The 22,261-nt window shown below is 43.1% G+C and overlaps 1 protein-coding gene across 37 annotated transcripts in view; it reads right to left on the reverse strand.

The window, feature by feature from the left end:
- STRADA (STE20 related adaptor alpha) overlaps positions 1 to 22,261 on the reverse strand; it is a 39,109-nt gene that overhangs the window by 15,265 nt on the left and 1,583 nt on the right. For 10 of the 37 annotated variants that reach the window (XM_074020088.1, XM_045375810.2, XM_065531843.1 and 7 more), the window contains exons 2-4: positions 7,772 to 7,851; positions 5,757 to 5,814; positions 2,077 to 2,105 (exon numbers count right to left, since the gene is read on the reverse strand). In XM_074020088.1, coding sequence (XP_073876189.1) covers positions 2,077 to 2,105; positions 5,757 to 5,814; positions 7,772 to 7,807 — 123 coding nt within the window. In that variant the 5' untranslated portion in view covers positions 7,808 to 7,851. Of the gene's footprint in view, positions 1 to 393; positions 513 to 2,076; positions 2,106 to 5,756; positions 5,815 to 7,771; positions 7,852 to 22,261 lie in introns of those variants that run through there. The other 27 variants (XM_045375815.2, XM_074020089.1, XM_074020080.1 and 24 more) reach the window with 6 other exon arrangements.

A 22,261-nucleotide genomic window follows, 5' to 3' on the forward strand; every position in this document is an offset into this window, starting at 1 on the left:
AGCCTGGCCAACATGGTGAAACCCTGTCTCTACTGAATACAAAAAATTAGCTGGGTGTGGTGGCACATGTCTATAATCCCAGCTACTTGGGAGGCTGAGGCAGGAGAATCACTTGAACCCGGGAGGCAGACATTGCAGTGAGCCGAGATTGCACCATTGCACTCCAGCCTGGGCAACAAAAGTGAAGTTCCATCTCAAAAAAAAAAAAAAAAAAAAGAAGTTCTTGAAAGTTCTTGACTGGGCACGGTGGCTCACGACTGTAATCCCAGCACTTTGGGAGGCTGAGTCAGGTGGATCACTTGAAGTCAGGAGTTTGAGACCAGCCAACATAGTGAAACCAGAAAAGATTCTCTACTAAAAATACAAAAATTAGCTGCGCATGATGGCACACACCTGTAATTCCAGCTACTCGGGAGGTTGAGGCAGAACTGCTTGAACCCAGGAGGCAGAGGTTGCAGTGAACCGAGGTTGCACCACTGCACTCCAGCCTAGGCAACAGAGTGAGACTCGGTCTCAAAAAAAGAAAAGAAAAGAAAAGAAAGTTCTTTATGTAACTGGCAATATGAGCTCACAGGCAATCTGGAATTGCATAAAATGAACTAGTCCAGCGATAGCAACTGCTCTGTCCCCGGCTCACTAGGAATGATTCTAAAATGGAGGCCTTCTTCTTTGTGGATATTGTATAGGTCTGAACTCAAAGAGAGACCAAACTTCATTTAGGAAAACAAACAAACAAACAAGGAAACAGGCAATATTTTGAAAGGAAGAGGTCCAGATCATCTGACATTGCCACAAGAAAGGAAGGTTAGTTCATCACACTGTTTCAGTTTTAGAACAGGTCGAAACTCAGATAAAAAGAATGAAATATTTAGCCCATTCTCTTTAAATGCAGCATGACATAGTTTAATTAGTGGAATGTAATAATCTCAAATTGCTCATAGAAAGTAACTAATTCTATCAAAGTGTTTTCTTAGTTTCCCCCACCATGAAATGCATTTTATTCATTTTGAAGCATTTGAAAAATACATAAGCAGCTGATATCCAGAAATGACCACAAAATAACTGTGTTAAAGAGTTTAAAACAAACTACAGTAAAGCATACAAAGACAATATTCACAAAATGCTACCAAATAAACGCATTGAACTTCCCACAGGTTTCACGCAGGATAACTTTTGATATAACATCAGCAGCTGTAAAAATATAAAAATTATATGTAATTGGCATTGTATTCTAGAAAAATAGCTAACTGAGCCTACAGGGAACATTTTTGGTCTCCAGATTGGAAAGCATTTGGATCTGATAGAGAGGTGCTCCTGATTAGTGGATGACGTAAGCATAGCCAAAGCTTTACTCAGAATTCCGAGTCAACATCATTGTCCTTCACTCAACCTTGGGCTGCTGCAGAAGCTGCAAATGTCTACAATCTGAACAGAGTCAGAAGTCTAGGTAGGAAAGTTCTTATCCTCTCTCTTTATAAGACGCTGATTCATATTTTCAAAAATAGCTTGGTACATTGTGCACATCTGGTGCTATTTATTTAAGTAAAATAAACTAGAAGAGAAGGAAACAGGGTAAGAATCTTGCAGCTTTCACCAATGAAAAAAGTAAATGTTCTGTTTTATACTTTTTAATTTTGCTTTTGTTTTTAAAGTAAGAGATTTGAGGTCTAGACAGAGATCTGTATTATGTCTGTGGACGCAAATCTATTATTAATAGACTAAGGACAGAAAATTTAATACCATTAGTCACTAAACAATAACCGTATTTCAGATTATTGAAACTTACTTTTTTGGGGGAAGGGGTGGTGGTCGATTGGCAGGGCTGGGGAGGGGAGGAGACCTTAATCCCCAGAAGAGACAAAAAGTACCTGAGACTTTTTTCAGTTTTCAAATTACACATCCAAATCTTTCCAGGGTGAAACCTGAATCTCCACAAGTACAAAAATCACACTACAAATAAAGCTCAGTGACAGATAAGCAGAAACATAAAATGATAAGCCAACAGAACACACAAACTTCCACAAGAAATCATCTCCATGCAACAGCCATAGTGCTAGGGCCTAGGAAGTCACTTACTTTTCTCCGAGTGTCACCCGGAGGCTGCTCTGGGGTAGAGAAATTGATTGTTGGCATTTTGTGTTTTAGCAGAAGACACACCCACATTCAGAACAGCAATTATTGTACTTAGGACTACATTTATTAATAGAAACCACTTAAGAGTCATTACAGCAAAAATTGCCTGTGGGGCTACATATAAACACACATACACAGATCCACAGTAAAAATGCTGCAGAGAGATGGGGCTTTAAACATGGATCTATGGCTCTTCAAAAGGTGGCAAATCTACTATTCTATGGGTATTCTTTACTGGATAGAACTCAACTGCTACAATTCTGGTCATACATTTACTTGGCATCAACACACAATGTTGTTATGAATAGGCCAGTTCCTTATACTTTGTGAATAAATAATTCATTATATAGTTACAGAGATGGTTGGCCACTTCCCAGTGAGTGTGGGAACTAGAAAACATGTTTTTTCAAAAAGGGGCAAAAATTTTAATATAGCAACACGTGTATGAAGGACCATTACTCAACCTGATTCTCTAAAGTCAGATAGATTTGATTCTAAATGTAAATAAAGCAAAGGCATTTGGTGCTCTGCTAGTCCTAGTGAAAATGAACAAAACAAAGGACAACTGAAATAACTTTGTGTTCTTAAGTCAAATTCTGTGAGTGCTGTTGACCTTCTCTATTCTGTATAAGTGATAAAAATCACCAAACTGAAGATTTTTAACTGTAAAATATTGGGGTGATTATACATTTCTAATAATCTTAAATTTCTAAATACCTTAAACTATACAAAATCAGAAAAGTCTAGTTACCAAGGAAAATGCTTTCTTCTTTTTTTTTTTTTGGAGGCAGAGTCTTGCTTTATCCCTAGGCTGGAGTGCAGTGGCATGATCTCGGTTCACTGCAGCCTCTGCCTCCCGGGTTCAAGAGATTCTCCTGCCTCAGCCTCCCGAGTAGCTGGGATTACAGGTGCCTGCCATCACGCCCAGCTAATTTTTATATTTTTAGTAGAGATGGGGTTTTGCCATGTTGGCCAGGCTGGTCTCCAACTCCTGACCTCAGGTGATCTGCCCGCCTCGGCCTTCTAAAGTGCTGGGATTACAGGTGTGAGCCACTGCACCTGGCCTACTTTTTTTTGTTTTTTATTTTGAGACAGAGTCTCCCTCTGTCGCCCAGGCAGGAGTGCAGTGGTGTGATCTTGGCAATTCTCCTGCCTCAGCCTCCTGAGTAGCTGGGATTACAGGCGTGCGCCACCATGCCGATTAATTTTTTTTGTATTTTTAGCAGAGATGGGGTTTTCACCATATTGGCCAGGCTGGTCCTGAACTCCTTGACCTTGTGATCTGCCTGCTTCGGCCTCCCAAAGTGCTGCGATAACAGGAGTGAGCCACTGCGCCCTGCATCACTGTTTAATTTTAAACCATTTTATTCCCATTAATGATGGGAAGAAAATGAGAATAGGAACAGAATGTGGTATTTTTGTTCCACTAGCCTTTCCTTTACTGTGCATCTAACTAATTCTTTCCAACTAAAATATATAGAACTCATCATTTTTCTAAACTCCCATTTGTCTAAAACATAACACTGACAAAGTTCACAAAAATTCTAGTCCAGAAATTCTTTGAGATGTGTTAGGGAAAATAAATTAATAGGTACCACCTAGTAACTAACAAGTGTGAGTTTTCAATTACTTAAATCTATCCCTGACCTCATGGTCTGCCCGCCTCGGCCTCCCAAAGTGAAACCCCATCTCAACTAAAAATACAAAAAAAATTAAGCCGGGTATGGTGGTGTGCTCCTGTAATCCCAGCTACTCAGGAGGGCTGAGACAGGAGAATCTCTTGAACCCGGGAGGCGGAGGTTGCAGTGAGCCGAGATCGTGCCACTGCACTCCAGCTTGGGCAACAAAGCGAGACTCCATCTCAAAACAAAACAACAAAAAACAAAACAAAACAAAAAAAACCCCCCCAAAACAAAAAATCCTATCTGGGGGTATTTTGGATCAGCTAACCAATGTACTCAATCTGATAATCTGCTTTTTAAATTTACTTCTTATTTTATTTATTTTCTGAGACGGAGTCTCAAAAACTCAGCCTTGCTCTTTCACCCAGGCTGGAGCGCAGTGGCGTGATCTCGGCTCACTGCAACCTCCACCTCCTGATTTCAAGCCATTCTCCTGCCTCAGTCTCCCTAGTAGCTGGGACCACAGGTGTGCGCCACCATGCCTGGCTAATTTTTGTATTTTCAGTAGAGATGGGATTTCACCACGTTGGCCAGCCTGGTCTCGAACTCCTGACCTCAGGTGATTCGCCTGCCTTGGCCTCCCAAAGTGCTGGGATTACATGCGTGAGCCACCATGCCCGGCCGATAATCTGATTTTTTTTTTTTTTTTTTTGAGACGGAGTGTTGCTCTGTCACCCAGGCTGGAGTGCAGTGGTGCCATCTTGGTTCACGGCAACCTCCACCTCCTGGGTTCAAGCGATTCTCCTGCCTCAGCTTCCCAAGTAGCTGGGACTACAGTGCGCGCCACCACGACCAGCTAATTTTTGTATTTTTAGTAGAGACGGGATTTCACCACATTGGCCTGGCTGGTCCCGAATTCCTGACCTTAAGTGATCTGCCTGCCTCGGCCTCCCAAAGTGCTGGGATTACAGGCGTGAGCCACCATGTCCGGCCTGATAATCTGTTTCTTTTCTTTTTCTTTTTTTTTTTTTGAGACTCACTCTTTCTCGCTCTTTCTCGCTCTGTCGCCCAGGCTGCAGTGCAGTGGTGCGATCTCCACTCACTGTAAGCTCTGCCTCCCAGATTCACGCCACTCTCCTGCCTCAGCCTCTCGAGTGTGACTGGGATTACAGGCACCCACCACTACGCCTGGCTAATTTTTTTGTATTCTTAGTAGAGACGGGGTTTCACCATGTTAGCCAGGATGGTCTCAATCTCCTGACCTCGTGATCTGCCTGCCTTGGCCTCCCAAAGTGCTGGGATTACAGGTGTGAGCCACCGCGCCCGGCTGATAATCTGTTTCTTAAACTATAAGATCCTAAAAGAGTACCTTGGTATTCAGACACAAAGAATGGTGCTCTACTATTATTTTTTTTGAAAATAATTTTTTTTGCCCTAAATTAAGATGACAGTTCCCTAAAAGGCTCACTTTGAAAATGGCCAAAGGGTAATGCCTAGGCCTGTCAAGGTTTACTTCTGAAATCAACATTCAGGTTTTACAATAGAAGTTCATATTTTTGCTCTGAAAGACTTTTCCTTCATTCTGTTCTCTTAAGTTTCATAATTTCTACCATGAAAAAATGAGTCAACTAGATTGAGCGATAAAACCAGAACTTCCAGATCATTGCTTCCTTTGTCTTGACAATTATTTTTTAAATCTTCAAGGCTAGAGACTTTTAGTTTTCTTTCTTTAAAAATATGTATTTCACCTGGACAAAAGAAAACATATATGCTTTTAAGTAAATACTGGCTTTCTAACAATCAAGAGAGGCCAAGGAAAATTGCCAGGTTAGTCTTCAAATCTTTGGGAAACCATAAATTCATAAAGGAACCAAAGAAATCCAATAACTGTAGATTACACTTGCCCTTAGAATTGCTAATTGCTATAGATTGCTTTAGTCAACAAAAAAGTAGTGATTTTTTATATCCTGAAGTGATGGCTAAATGCCATACTGTACTTACCTCCAAATAGTTCCAAATCTCTTAAGCCCTCAACAATGAACTTTTCCGAGACCCACCGCTAAAGAGGAAAACCCCAAAGAGAATTAGTATTTCTTCCAAGCCACAACAAATTAGCTATCAGCCTTTAGACAGACAGACAAAATCACAACTATGAAAACAGAATCATGCAGTACAGTTAGAAATCATTTCTTTTTTTTTTTTTGAGATGGAGTCTTGCTCTGTCACCCAGGCTGGAGTGCAGTGGCGCGATCTCGGCTCACTGCAAGCTCCGCCTCCTGGGTTCATGCCATTCTCCTGCCTCACCCTCCCGAGTAGCTGGGACTACAGGCGCCCGCCACCACGCCTGGCTAATTTTTGTGTGTGTGTTTTTAGTAGAGACGGGGTTTCACCATGTTAGCCAGGGTGGTCTCGATCTCCTGACCTCGTGATCCGCCCGCCTTGGCCTCCCAAAGTGCTGGGATTACAGGCGTGAGCCACCACACCTGGCCAGGAATCATTTCTATGGAAAAGTTGTTAATAGAATCTTGAACTAAAAACAAGATTCCTTTCTCTACTCCTCTTTGCCTATTTGATGAATAATTCTTAAATTTGACAGATGAGAAATAGATAATACTGGCTCTAATAATGAAGACTTTTTTTGCCTTCCCTATATTGGTTCCATCTTACTCATTCTGCATTACAGATGCCTTGGATCACTGATGTCAATTTGAAAACTATCACTGGAATTCATAACACAGAAAACAGAGATGGAACAGTAGTTATCCACAAAACCCTGTTAGTTTGTAAAACGACACACAACAAGTTGCATATTCTTTATCCACTAGGGGTTCTAAAGACATGGCTGCTTATATTTTCTGCCAAGTTCACAAGGGCCAAACTAGTAAGATCAAACTAGCAGGATCAATCTATGGCTCACTTTACTAGCCTATTTCAAATGAGTATTAGATTTCTGTCATTCTGATCAGTGGTTTTGTTTCACCTGAATTAGGCTACATTGAAACAGAAAAGGAGCTCGTATTTAAAAGCAATGGAATCAAGATTGTATTTCCCTTAAGGACTGGTGTTACACTTTGGCTTGGGGGCATTCTTTCCACTGGGCAGAGTTCAGGCTATGGAGACATTCCTTTTTTCCTCTTAATTAACAGTGAAGTTTACTCTCTCTAACATAAATTGTTCTTATATGCATAAACATTAGAAAAAAGATTAAGTATTAAGTAACATTCAGAAATAAGGTGCATGATACAGACTGTGAATTGGAATTACAGCATCATTCTCTGTCCTTCCCTATAACTATTTTTTCCGAATCAAAAAAGAAATAACATCCTAAATTTAAAACTTCATATAAAATTATATGCACTGCATCAAAAAACATAAATTATGCTTTAATATGTAAAGAAAGTGGTGTACTCATAATGTCTCATAGCACTTATACCCTGTTACAAAATTCTAAAATAATTACTATTGCATTTAGAAATTAGGTACTTGATAATAAAATAAGACACTCATGAAATAATGGGAATTTGTAAAGAAGCTAAATCTAGTATTGTTTTTGAGGTCATTTTTTCTGACGAAGTTTTGAAGTATAATAAAATCTTTCATGTTCAAAAAGTCTTCAATTAAAACTAATGATATTACTTAGAAAAAAGTGTCCTGGTAATTACAACTTGATTTTGAAAACTCATAAACTCAAGAGGGCGGGGGGTGGGTCATAAGCAGATAGGTATCTACACTGAGAAGTATTATTGACTCATTTAATGTTGTATGACTGATATTCATGAAATAAGCCACTTTCTTCTTATTTCTTCTCTATCAGAAAAGCTGGTGGTAAATTTTGTGTCTCTGGTCAGCCTCTGTCTGCAAACTCTTCTCAGGAGTGGAGGCTGCACTACCTGCCTTACTTCCTACATTCCTCACTTCTGTATCATTCCGACCCTAACCACCTACAACATCTGCCAACACACACTGCTTTTCAGAAAACAAAAATAGTAAAGTCAGAAGAATAGAAAAACACTCACCCTGATTCGCTCTGGTTTACTTACAAGAAACGACATGAGTTCCTACTGTGTAGACCTACTTCAGTTTCAAAAACTTAAACCTAAAAGGAAGATAGAAACAGGTTGAGTTAGCAAAAATCTCCTTATATAGAAATACCTTCTGATTAACAAAAACTTACTACAGGTCTACCATTCAAAGCACTGGACTTCACCTATAAATTGCTAGGTTTGTTTAGAGAAACTTTAAGTGATGATAAATCTGAATATACTTTGGCCAAGTACATTATAAAATTCTGTAATTTCTGGCCGGGCGCAGTGGTTCATGTCTGTAATCCCAGCACTTTGGGAGGCCGAGGCGGGCGGATCACCTGAAGTCAGGAGTTCGAGACCAGCCTGGCCAACATGGTGAAACCCCGACTCTATTAAAAAACAAAAAAAGCCAGGCAAGGTGGCATGTGGCTGTAATCCCAGCTACTTAAGAATCATTTGAACCCAGGAGGTGGAGATTGCAGTGAGCAGAGATCACACCATTGCATTCCAGCCTGGGTGACAGAGCAAGACTGTCTCAAAAAAATAAAATAAAATAATTTCTGTAGAAAGAGAAATGTGTTATGTGGTTTTAAATTAATTCCTAAATTTCTCTTGACTCAATCCCCCACTAACCTTTTCCCAGAAACAATTACCTTCAGTTATTTTCCATGGATATCCTGCTTTTTATTTATTTACTTTTTGTAGAGACAGGGTCTCTCTATGTGGCCCAGACTGGTCTGGAACTCCTGGACTCAAGTGATCCTCCCACCTTGGCCTCCCGAAGTGTGGGGGTTACCAGATGAGCCACCATGCACAGTGTTATCCTGCTTTTTAATAATTATTCTTAATGTTTATATGGGTATGACTTAATTTTAACTTTTCAAATTTTCTTTACAGTTCCTTGCAGAGCAGGGCTAACTCATAGGCAGTGTACCCAGAGTCAGCCAGTTTTAACTTCCTACCATGGTAGATGAAGACAAAGCTTCTTACATGATTATCTTCCACTGTATCTCCTGCTCTCATTCCACCAACATAGCTCTGGTATAATTTTGCTTAAATCAATAGTCCACATTTATATTACTATGACTATGCAAATATGGTTCAAAGCTGAGGCAAATAGAAATACCTGTCTCGGCTGGGCCTGGTGGCTCAAGCCTGTAATCCCAGCACTTTGCGAGGCCGAGGTGGGTGGATCACTTGAGGTCAGGAGTTCGAGACGTTAGCCTGACCAACATGGTAAAACCCCGTCTCTACTAAAAATACACAAAAAATTAGCCAGGCGTGGTGGCGGGCGCCTGTTCCCAGCTACTTGGGAGGCTGAGAAAGGAGAATTGCTTGAACCCGGGAGGCGGAGGTTGCAGTAAACCAAGGTCGCGCCACTGCACTCCAGCCTGGGTGACAGAGCTAGACTCCATCTCAAAACAAACAAACAAACAAACAAACAAAAACAAAAACCAACCATGTCTCTCTTCCTGTTTTTTTTTTTTTTTTTTTTCCTTTTTTTTTTTTGAGATGGAGTTTTGCTCTTGTTGCGCAGGCTGGAGTGCAGTTGCACGATCTTGACTCATGGCAACCTCTGCCTCCTAGGTTCAAGTGATTCTCCTGCCCCAGCATCCTGAGTAGCTGGGATAACAGATGCCTGCCACCATGACTGGCTAATTTTTGTATTTAGTAGAGATGGGGTTTCACCATGTTGGTCAGGCTAGTCTTGAACTCCTGACCTCAGGTGATCCACCCGCCTCGGCCTCCCAAAGTGCTGGGATTATAGGCATGAGACACTGTGCCCGGACAATGTCTTTCTTTCCTTATACACCTATTTTTTCCTAGAGTTGATAACCACCTCATTTGTTCACTTGCTTGGTTTCTCATATAGCTATTATTAACTTTTTACAAATACACCAACATCTCTGCTATTTGACTTATCCATATATTTTTCCATACCCTCAAACCCATCAATTTCAATTTTCTCCTGGAAGTTGCCTTCCTAGGGCCCTCCAGCCTCCTACTACAATCTGGAGTAGTTGCTTTTTAGGCCAGTTGCACTTAGTTGACTTTTTTTTTTTTGAGGCAGGGTCTGGCTCTGTCATCCAGTCTGGAGTGCAGTGATGTGATCTCTGCTCACTGCAACCTCTGCCTCCAGGGCTCCAACCATCCTCCTACCTCAGTCTCCTGAGTAGCTGGGACTACAGGTACATGCCACCATGCCTAATTTTTTATTTTTTGTAGAGACGGGGCTTTGCCACATTGCCCAGGCTGGAGTGCGGTAGCACGATCCTGGCTCACTGCAACCTCCGTCTCCCAGGTTCAAGTGATTCTCCTGCTTCAGCCTCCCGAGTTACTGGGACTATAGGTGCGCACACCACTACGCCTGGCTAATTTTTTTGTATTTTTAGTAGAGACAGGGTTTCCCTATGTTGGCCAGGCTGGTCTCGAACCCTTGATCTCAGGTGATCTGCCCACCTCAGCCTCCCAAAGTGCTGGGATTACAGGCATGAGCCACTGCCCTGGTCTCAAACTCTTGAGCTCAAGCTATCTGTCTGCCTTGGCCTCCCACAAGTGCTAGGATTACAGGCGTGAGCCACCGTTCCTGGCCCTACCCTGATATATATATATATACATATTTTTTTGAGATGGAGTCTCGCTCTGTTGCCAGGCTGGAGTGCAGTGGTGATCTTGGCTCACTGCAACCTCCGACTCCCGGATTCCAGCGATTCTCCTACCTCAGCCTCCCGAGTAGCTGGGATTACAGGCGCGTGCCACCACGCCCGGCTAAGTTTTGTATTTTTAGTAGAGATGGGGTTTCACCATGTTGGTCAGGATGGTCTCGATCTCCTGACCTTGTGATCTGCCCGCCTCGGCCTCCCAAAGTGCTGGGATTACAGGTGTGAGTCACTGCACCCGGTCCTGATATTCTTATAGAAGCTCCTTCTCCAACCCTAGCTAAGAATCACTCATTTATGTTGTCATAAAATTTTAAAAATAAAGAATTTATTTGAAAAAACATGATTAGAATGCATATTTAATAGTATTAAACACAAAACATCATGCAAAAGAAATTTACGAGGAAAAAAGGTCCATATCCCCATGTAGTCTACAATAGAAAGAGAAAATTAATGTAGATAAAGAGGCAGGTAGATGTTTTTATCTGCAAAAAAAGTTTCTATGGTCTGGAAAAATTTCAGAATTTAAAAATAAAATCAAATTTTCTTTCTTTCTTTCTTTTTTTTATGAGACAGGGTTTCATTCTATTGCCCAGGTTGGAGTGCAGTGGCACAATCTCAGCTCACGGCAACCTCTGCTTCCAAGGTTTAAGCGATTCTCCTGCCTCCGCCTCCCAAGTAGCTGGGACTACAGGTATGCATCACCATCCCTGGCTAATTTTTGTATTTTTAGTAGAGTGAGGGATTCACCATGTTAGCCAGGTTGGTCTCGAACTCCTGACCTCAAGTTATCTACCCGCCTCGGCCTCCCAAAGATCTGGGATTACAGGTGTCAGCCACCCCACCGGCCTAAAACAGAATGTATTTCAAACTAACTTGTGTATTTATAAACACCTATAGATGCTCAGACATCCACCTTTAAAAATTCTAATTCTGCAGGTCTGGGGAGGGCCTTGGACATCTATATAGTTTTAAAAGTTCTAGCTGCTACCACTACCACCATCCTTCCCCACCTCACCACAAAAACAACAACAAAAGCCATGCATTGTCAGGATTGAGAACCACTGAGAAAACAGATGGAGTAAGTTCCAGGCTCTTTTCTGCTTTTTCTAATCAGGTCTTGGAATAGTTCCTCAAATGTACAACTGATTAAAAATCTCCAGTTAAATGGATAGTAAGAATCTTAAGAATATGAATATATTGGCTGGGCGTGGTGGCTCATGCCTATAATCCTAGGACTTTCGGAGGCTGAGGTGGGTGGATCACCTGAGGTCAGGAGTTCAAGACCAGCCTGGCCAACATGGTGAAACCCCATCTCTACTAAAAATACAAAAATTAGCTGGGCATGGTGGCAGGTGCCTGTAATCCCAGCTACTCGGGAGGCTGAGGCAGGATAATCGCTTGAACCCGGGAGGTGGAGGTTGCAGTGAGCCAAGATCGCACCATTGCACTCCAGCCTGGGGAACAAAAGCAAGACTTCGTCTCAAAAAATAAATAAATAAATATTATGAATATACCTTGCTGTTTTTCCACTTGTAGGAATTTGCCCTAGGGAAAATTTATGTAGAAATTTAGTTACAAGGGCCGGGCGCGGTGGCTCACGCCTGTAATCCCAGCACTTTGGGAGGCCGAGGCGGGCGGATCACGAGGTCAGGAGATCGAGACCATCCTGGCTAACACGGTGAAACCCCGTCTCTACTAAAAATGCAAAAAATTAGCCGGGCGAGGCGGCGGGCGCCTGTAGTCCCAGCTACTCGGGAGGCTGAGGCAGGAGAATGGTGTGAACCCGGGAGGCGGAGCTTGCAGTGAGCCGAGATCGCGCCATTGCACTCCAGCCTGGGCGACTAAGCGAGACTCTGTCTCAAAAAAAAAAAAAAAAAAAAAAAAAGAAATTCTTTTTTTTCTTTTGAGACAGAATCTCGCGCTTGTGGCCCTGGCTGCAGTGCAGTGGCATGACGACGGTTCACTGCATCCTTGACCTCCCAGGCTCAAGCAATCCCCCACCTCAGCCTCCTGAGTAGCTGAGACCACAGGTATGTGTCACCATGCCTGGCTAACTTTTTTTCCTGAGAAAAAGTCTGGCTCTGTTGCCGAGGCTGGAGTACAGTGGCACAACCTCAAAGGCTCACCACAACCTCCACCTCCCAAGGTCAAGTGATGCTCCCACCTCAACCTCCCGAGTAGCTGGGACTACAGGCATGCACCACGATACACAGCCAAGTTTTGTATAGATGAGTTTTCACCATGTTGCCCAGGTTGGTCTTGAATTCCTGGGCTTGTGATCCACCCACCTCAACCTCCTAAGTGTTAGAATTACAGGTGTGAGCCACTGTGCCTGGCCTGGCCAATTTTTTATTTTTAGTACAGACAGGTCTTGCCATATTGCCCATGTTGGTCTTGAACTCCTGAGCTCAAGAGACCCTCTGTGAAATTCTTAATTAATTAGTTCAGACCTATGTAAGAGTTATGTCAAATAATCCCACTGGGCAAAGTCACCTAATTTAGTCTCTCAGAAATACATCGGAAACAGTTCATCTTGAGGGAAACACTGGAAGCAGCACTCCTCCATGTTAGGTGTATTGGTGCTACTGGTGGTTCACTATTTATAGTTTCTTCTTGTTACCTTTAATGGACACAGCCATGACAGGAAATTCACAGTCCCTATCTTAAAATTCCAAGTACATTTTATTGTCATGCTAGGTGAAGTCCAATCACGTCTGCGTTTGTGTGCATGTGTGTATGTGCATAGTGGCATATTCTTTTTGGGAGACAGAATCTCGCTCTGTCGCCCAGGCTGGAGTGCAGTGATGTGATCTCGGCTCACTGCAACCTCTGCTTCCTGGGTTCACGCAGTTCTCCTGTCTCAGCCTCCGGAGTAGCTGAGGCTATAGGCACGTGCCACCACGGCCAGCTAATTTTTTTGTATTTTTAGTAGAGACAGGGTTTTTGCTATGTTGCCCAGATTAGTCTCGAACTCCTGAGCTCAGGCAGTCCACCTGCCTCGGCCTCCCAAAGTGCTATGATTACAGGTGTGAGCCACCGCAGCTGGCCAACAGTGGCATATTAAAAACCATTCTTTTTTTGGAGACAAGGTCTTGCTCTGTCACCTAGACTGGAAAGCAGTGGTGCAACCACAGCTCACTGCAACCTCAACCTCCTGGGCTCAAGCAATCCTCCTACCTCAGCCTTCTGAATAGCTGGGATCACAGGTGTGAGCAACTGCCTGGCTAGTTAAAAAAAAATTGTTTGTATAGGCCAGGCGTGGTGGCTCACGTCTGTAGTCTCAGCACTTTGGGAGGCTGAAGCAGGTGGATTGCTTGAGCTCAGGAGTTCAAGACAAGCGTGGGCAACATGGCAAAAGCCCATCTCTACAAAAATATAAAAATTAGCCAGGCATGGTGGCATGTGCCTGTAGCCCCAACTACTTGGGAGGCTGAGGTGGGAGGATAGCTTGAACCTGGGAGACAGAGGTTGCAGTGAGCCACGATCGCACCACTGCACTCCAGCCTGGGTGACAGACTATGTTGTCCAGGCTGGTCTTGAACTCCTGGGCTCAAGTGATTCTCCTCCCTTGGCCTCCCAAAGTGGTAAGATCAACAGTATGAGCCACCACACTCAGCCTAAAAACCATTCTCTTTTTTGGGAAGGACAGAGTCTCGTGCTGTTGCCCATGCTGGAATGCAATGGTGTGGTCTCGGCTCACTTCAACCTCCACCTCCCGGGTTCAAGCGATTCTCCTGCCTCAGCCTCCCAAGTAGCTGGGATTATAGGCACCTGCCACCATGCCCAGCTAATTTTTTTTTTTGTATTTTTAGTAGAGACAGGGTTTTACCATGTTGGTCAGGCTAATCTTAAACTCCTGACCTCAGGTGATCTGCCCTCCTTGGCCTCCCAACTAAAACCCATTTCCTAAGAAGATTTTGGGCCTGCCAAGGGGCACAAGCTAGACACACTTTTGCAAAGAGGTAGAATGCCCTTCTATTCAGGTATGAATTTTTATCAGGCTCCTCAATTTTTACTACTAAATGTTTACAACATATGGGTCATATATAACTGACAATAAAACAGCAGTACTCCTGGTATTTGTCAGAGTACAATCTCTTTTATTTTTTAATCTCCTTTTTAAAATTGTATTCAATTCTCTTGTTTTTTCTTCTTCCTTTTTTTTTTTTTTTTTTTGAGACGGAGTCTCGCTCTGTCGCCCAGGCTGGAGTGCAGTGGCGCGATCTCAGCTCACTGCAAGCTTCGCCTCCCGGGTTCACGCCATTCTCCTGCCTCAGCCTCCCGAGTAGCTGGGACTACAGGCGCCCACAACCGCGCCCGGCTAATTTTTTGTATTTTTAGTAGAGACGGGGTTTCACCGTGGTCTCGATCTCCTGACCTTGTGATCCGCCCACCTCGGCCTCCCAAAGTGCTGGGATTACAGGCGTGAGCCACCGCGCCCGGCCATTTCTTCTTCCTTTTATCTTTGCTTTTCTATTCTTGTTTATATTATTTTTCATCTCAAGTGGAACTTGCTCAAAGAATACAATCTTCAACCCATTCCCATCCCCATATCTCTCAAAAGACCAATTTAAAGAAACAGTATTTACAGACTGGGATTCTGCAGAAGAAGGGTTAATATAGCAGGCCTAACTTCTTATCCTTTAACAAGTCTGCTTTAGCCACTGGCTGGCATCGGGGAACGAGGATTTTGAGAGATTTCCCATTTTCCTAGAAATGACAGAAGTGGCTTATTATGCCTAAATTATTTGTACAAACAGTACGGTTTATGCTGCTTTCTCCTTCTGGGAGTCCAGTTTTGACACATGCCAGGCAGAGGCTGCCTACATGACCATCCTGGGTATGGAGTTTCTAATGAGCTGTCCTGGTTGATAACATTTCACACATGCTGCCACAACTTCTGCTTTGAGGTCTGTGTCACTCTACTGGGGGAGGATCCTTGGAAGTTTGCTCCTGGTTTCCCCCAGACTTCAACCCATGTGCTGTTTCCCTTTGCTGGTTTTTCTTTGTATTCTTCTGTTGAAATAAATCCTAGCCATGAATGTGACTATATGCCAAGTCCTGTGAGTCCTCCTAATCAATTACTGAACCTGAGGGTGTTCTTGGGAACCTCCAACACAGGGATACCTGAAGGAAATTATTTTAAATGTTCTAAATCTATTCCTGGATTAAGGCTGGCCAATGGATGGCTACAGGCCTAGGTCTTATTCTATTTGCCTCCAATAAAATTGTTTTTACTAAACCATACTTGAATAGCCTTTATTTTATATCCAAAGCTCTAAGAAACTTGTCACTGTTTTCAGTAAGAATGTTCTAAAAATGCTTTTATTACTGTGTTCACTAAATGAGAAGAGGCAGAAGAAATGTCATTCTGGATTAAGAATCAGGGACAGGCCGGGCACGGTGGCTCATGCCTGTAATTCCAGCACTCAGCAAGGCTGAGGGAGGCGGATCACTAGAGGTCAGGAGTTAGAGGCCAACCTGGACAACATGGTGAAACCCCATCTCTATAAAAAATATAAAAATTGGCCGGGCGTGGTGGCACTAGCCTGTAATCTTAGCTACTTGGGAGGCTGAGAATCGCTTGAACCTGGGAGGCAGAGGTTGCAGTGAGCCAAGATTGCGCCACTGCACTAAAGCCTGGGCGACAGAGTGAGACCCTGTCTCAAAAAAAAAAAAAAAAGAAAAAAGAATCAGGGATACTTTTGCTTTTTCTGAATTTTTGCCAAACTAACTTTAACTTTGACCAAATTAATCTTTCCCTAACAGCATTTACCAAATGTGTATTTCAGTCTTAGGTAAGAAAATGGTAAAGACACACAAAGAACTTGGAAACGTTTCAAAGATAGTAAAGATTAATTTAGAAAAATAGAAGCTATTAGGAAAGGTTAACATCTAGAAAAGAGCGAATTTGGCCGGGCACGGTGGCTCACACCTGTCATCTCAACATTTTGGGAGGCCAAGGCAGGTGGATCACCTGAGGTCAGGAGTTCAAGACCAGCCTGACCAAAAGGGAGAAACTCCGTCTCTAATAAAAAATATAAAAATTAGACATGGTGGCGGGCACCTGTAATCTCAGCTATTTGTGAAGCTGAGACAAGATAATCGTTTGAACTCAGGAGGTGGAGGTTGCAGTGAGCAAGAATGCGCCATTGCACTCCAGCTTGGGCAACACAGCGAGACTCCGTCTCAAAAAAAAAAAAAAGAAAAGAGAGAGCTAATTTCACCCATAGTGTTACTATACAAATGGTAAGAATAATCAATAAGGTTAAAATATGGCTAAAGGCTCATTAAGAGTAACCTGAAGTCAGAGATTTATACTTTTTTTTTTTTTTTTTTTTGAGACAGAGTTTCATTCTGTCGCCCAGGCTGGAGTGCAGTGGGCGGATCTCAGCTCACTGCAAGCTCCGCCTCCTGGGTTTACGCCATTCTCCTGCCTCAGCCTCCCTAGCAGCTGGGACTACAGGCGCCCGCCACCTCGCCCGGCTAGTTTTTGTATTTTTTAGTAGAGACGGGGTTTCACTGTGTTAGCCAGGATGGTCTCGATCTCCTGACCTCGTGATCCGCCCATCTCGGCCTCCCAAAGTGCTGGGATTACAGGCTTGAGCCACCGCGCCCGGCCAGAGATTTATACTTAACGTGACAATATGGTGTGGTGAAAAAAACACATACTCTGAAATAAGACAAGCATGGTATGAATTGCATTCTTGCGTCTGTGTTAACTTGATCAACATACTTTGGCTTGCTGAATCTCAACGTTAGTAACTCTAAAATGAGGTTAATGACATCTGTCTGACACCTGAGACAAATACCTTTCTCCCTCTGATAGTGATGCTTATAATAATGGCTTATGTTTCTAGGAGAGACTTTAAAATTAACTTTTTCAGAGAATTAGAAAGATTAGATAGTCAGGTTTCTAAGATTTTAGAATCTCACCTCTCTCCCAAGGTCCCAATTAAGGTAAAGGAATACAAATAATAACCATATATCTGAGGACAGAATGAGAGGAGCTATTAGTAGATGAAATCTCAGTAAATTTCTAGGAGGTGAAAAGTGGACAGAAGGGTGCTGTCTCAGGAAATGGAGAGAAAGCTGCAGGCTAGAATGTGAATGCAGACTATAGTAGAGGAGACGGCAGTTCTGCCCAGCAGACAATCCTAAGGGGCTCTGAAATAAAACTGTAGCAATAAGGAATGAGGGAAGGAGAAGTGGGGCTGAAAACAAGTCCCTGGCATAACTGCCCACTCATGTCTATGAGTCTTAAATCCACAGAGCTCCCAGTCAGCAGCTTTTCTATTCCTTTTTTTTTTTTTTGAGATGGAGTCTGGCTCTGTCGCCCAGGCCAAGCTGGAGTGCAATGGCGCGATCTTGGCGCACTGCAACCTCTGCCTCTTGGGTTAAGGGATTCTCCTGCCTTAGCCTCTGGAGTAGCTGAGATTACTGGCATGTGCCACTATGCCTGGCTAATTTTTGTATTTTTAGTAGAGACAGGGTTTAACCATGTTGGCCAGGCTGGTCTCAAACACCTCAGGTGATCCACCCGCCTCGGCCTCCCAAAGTGCTGGGGTTACAGGCGTGAGCCACCGCACCCAGCCCCATATACATTTTTAAATGAAATTATTTGAGAACGTACTCTAGTAAAATGAGGCTAAAATCTAAAAAGGAAGCTATGAGATATAAAAAATGGTGTGTCCAGCCAGCCACAGTAGCTCACTCCTATAATTCCAGAACTTTGGGAAACTGAAGTGGGCGGATCACCTGAGGTCAGGAGTTTGAGACCAGCCTGCCCAACATTGCAAAACCCCATTTCTACTAAAAATACAATAATTAGCCAGGCATGTTGGCGGGTGCCTGTAATGCCAGCTATTCGGGATGCTGAGGCAGGAGAATTGCTTGAACTTGGGAGGCGGAGGTTGCAGTGAGCCAGGATCACGCCATTGGACTCCAACCTGGGTGACAGAGTGAGACTCTGTCTCAAAAAAAAAAAAAAAGTGGTGTGTCCCTTGAAGAGATATCTCATGATGATTGCTATGAAGCTGATCAAGAAAGGAATCAGTCAAAATTAGAACATGAACTTGGCAGGTTGAAGAAAATATAATAATATCATTAAAGATTATAAAGGATGAAAAATATCAGGGACAGGGTAGAAAGTGGCCTGTTTCTTCCCCCCGCCCCTCCTCCAAAAAAATCAAACAGAAAGGCTACCAAAAATTCCAACAGAAATTAAAACTATATTTTAAAAGTCAAAGTCCAAATTTGAAACAAACTTAAATGTGTTATAATTTTGAGATAGTATGGCTGGGCGCAGTGGCCACACCTATAATCCCAGCACTGTGGGAGGTCGAGGAGGGTGGATTACCTGGGGTCAGGAGTTCAAGACCAGCCTAGTCAACATGGTGAAACCCTGTCTCTACCAAAAATACAAAAAGTAGCTGGGCGTGGTGGCACATGCTTGTAGTCCCAGCCACTGGAGAGGCTGAGGCAGGAGAATCGCTTGAACCTGGGAGGTGGAGAGCCAAGATTGTGCCACTGCACTCCAGCCTGGGCAACAGAGTGAGACTCTATCTCGGAAAAAAAAAAAAAAATTTTTTTTTGAGATAGTTCAGCAAGGAATGAGAAAGAAAATCCACTTGCCCTTGAATGATAAGGAAGTTAGGACAGGGGAATGGAGTGCAGAATAACGCTTGGCTGTTCTGTGAATAATACTTATAAGACTATAAGTGCTCATTATCAGCTTATAAATTTTGTCTATAGACAAAGCATGATAAACTTAATTACAGTTATATAACAGAATGTAAATGCCTTCAAATTTGATAATATGAAAGTAAAGTTTCACCAGACCGAAGATGGGAAATGGAACAGGGAAGAGATAGAGGAATGACTGGGGAAGCTAATATCCCTATCTTCCCAAAAAGGTAAAGTTAATGCCGAAAGTTGATAGGATAACAAATAGAAACTTATGTACAATATTTAAGGTTACAAAGGTAACCAACAGAAATAAAAATAGAGGGATTCAACTATCAAAAGTTGGGAGGTGCTAGCTGGGCACAGTGGCTCATGCCTATATTCCCAGCACTTTGGGAAACAGAGGTGGGTGGATCACTTGAGCCCAGGAGTTTGAAACCCCGTCTCTATAAAAAATACAAAAACTGGCCAGGTGCGGTGGCATGTGCCTGTGGTCCCAGCTACTAGGGAGGCTGAGATGGGAGGATCACTTGAGCTCCAGAGGTGGAGGCTGCAGTGAGCTGAGATTGAGCCACTGCACTCCAGCTTGGGCAACACAGGGTCCCTGAAAAGAAAACGAAAAGAAACAAAAAGAAGAAAGAAAAGAAAAGGAAAGAAAAGAAAAGGAAAGAAAAGAAAAAGTTGGGAGGCAGTGAGGAAGGGGTGGTGTGAGATTCCGCATGACCTTTATTCTCTTGGAAAAATAAGGATAAGCTTCCCTAGTCATTTCTCTGTCTCTCCTGTCAGTGGAAAGTCTAAACATGTTGTTTAAAATTACAGAAGTCCATCATTAAAGAACTAAAACAAAAAATGATTAAATAATTAATGGGGGCCGGGCCCAGTGGCTCATGCCTGTAATTCCAGCACTTTGGGAGGCCGAGGCAGGCAGATCGCCTGAGCTCCGCAGTTTGACACCGCCCCGGGCAACATGGTGAAACCCCATCTCTCCTAAAATACAAAAAATTAGCTGGGTGTGGTGGCATGCACCTGTAATCCCAGCTACTCGGGAGGCTGAGGCAGGAGGTTGAAGTGAGCTGTGATCGTGCCACTGCACTCCAGCTTGGGCTGCAGAGTGACACTCCATCTCAAAAAAAAAAAAAAAAAAAAAAAAAAAAAGGCCGGGTGCGGTGGCTCAAGCCAGTAATCCCAGCACTTTGGGAGGCCGAGGCAGGCGGATCACGAAGTCAGGAGATCAAGACCATCCTGGCTAACACGGTGAAACCCCGTCTCTACTAAAAATACAAAAAATCAGCCAGGCGTGGGGGCGGGCGCCTGTAGTCCCAGCTACTCAGGAGGCGGACACAGAACGGCGTGAACTCGTGAGGCGGAGGGAGACCCCGCCACTGCACTTCAGCCTGGGCGAGAGGGAGACTCCATCTCAAAAAAAAAAAAAAAAAAAAAGGGAACAGACACAAGGATGGAGGGGGGGAGAGGGGGGAGAGGGGGGAGAGGGCGGAGAGGGGGGAGAGGGGGGAGAGGGGGAGAGAGAGAGAGAGAGAGAGAGAGAGAGAGAGAGAGAGAGAACAGTACTTTTCTTTATAGCCCCCTATACAATTATTTTAATAACTGCACACAGGTATTTTCTTTGATAAAATCTTATTAATAAATTTCATCTGAGCTGGTTTAGAATAGCTCTACCTAGTGATTAAGAGTAAATGGTATACAAATTATGAAGGACTTTTCTATTTTCAGATTGAATCATGTAGAAATTAACTTGCCCAGGCTGGTCTCAAACTCCTGAACTCAAGCTATCCTCCTGTATCGGCCTCCCAAAGTGCTAGGATTACAGGCATGAGCCACCATGCCCGGTTATCTGTATGACATTAACATCATCACTATGCTCCCTTCAAATGTCCTTAAAATGAAAATGTAAATTTCCTTAAAATGTAAATTCAAATGGAAGGGGAGGGCAGATGGGTATCATTCGAAAGATATATCCACACTTATCAAGAATGAATAAATACATATGTAGGTGTATATATTATGCATATATTATATATGCACATTATGTTATATAATGTATACATATGTGTATACATAATATATTATGTATATATCACATATGCAACATATATGTATTAATATGTATATTATATATGTACATATATACATATTGTATAATATATATGTACACATATATGTATGTGTGTATATATATTTTTTGCAGACAAGGTCCTGCTCTGTTGCACAGGCTGGAGTGCAGTGGTACTATCATAGTTCATTGCAGCCTTAAACTCTTGGGCTCAAGTGATCCTCCCACCTTAGCCCCCCAAGTAGCTAGGACTACAGGTACGCGCCACCAAGCTCGGCTAATTTTTTTAAATTTTCAGTAGAGATGAGGCCTTGCTATGTTGCCCTGGCTGGTTTCAAACTCCGGAGCTCAAGCAATCCTATTGCCTCAGTCTCTCAAAGTGCTGGGATTACAGAGGTGGGCCACAGCACCCAGACTATCAGAAACATTTAACACTATAATTTAACACTATATATGTGTGTGTGTGCATACACACACACACACAACAAAGCAATATTACTAGTGGACAGATATAGAAACAGCTTTATTGGCGGGACGCGGTGGCTCAGCCTGTAATCCCAGCACTTTGGGAGCCCGAGGCTAGTGGATCACCTGAGGTCAGGAGTTCGAGACCGGCCTGACCAACACGGTGAAACCCCGTCTCTACTGAAAATACAAAAATTAACCGGGTGTGGTGAGGGGTGCCTGTAATGCCAGCTACTCGGGAGGCTGAGGCAGGAGAACTGCTTGTACCCAGGAGGCTGAGGTTGCAGTGAGCGGAGATGGAGCCATTGCATTCCAGCCTGGGCCACAAGGGCGAAACTCCATTTCAAAAAATAAAATAAAAATCAAGAGAGAAAATAATAAACCCAGCAAACATTTATGGCAAACTTTCTACGTGTCAGGCACTGTGCTAAATGCTTCATGAGCAGCTCACAAGTATTATCATCTCTGTTTTACAGGTCAGGAAATTAAGGTGCAGGGAGGTTAAATGCCCAAAGTCACACAGGTAAGTGGTAGGGACTAATTAAATCTGTTCCAAAGCCTGTGCTCTAAAAACCAGAGTAAACTTCCTCCATTTCT

This window comes from Macaca fascicularis, chromosome 16 (genome assembly GCF_037993035.2).
Source record: "Macaca fascicularis isolate 582-1 chromosome 16, T2T-MFA8v1.1".
In the NCBI taxonomy this organism is placed as follows: domain Eukaryota; kingdom Metazoa; phylum Chordata; class Mammalia; order Primates; family Cercopithecidae; genus Macaca; species Macaca fascicularis.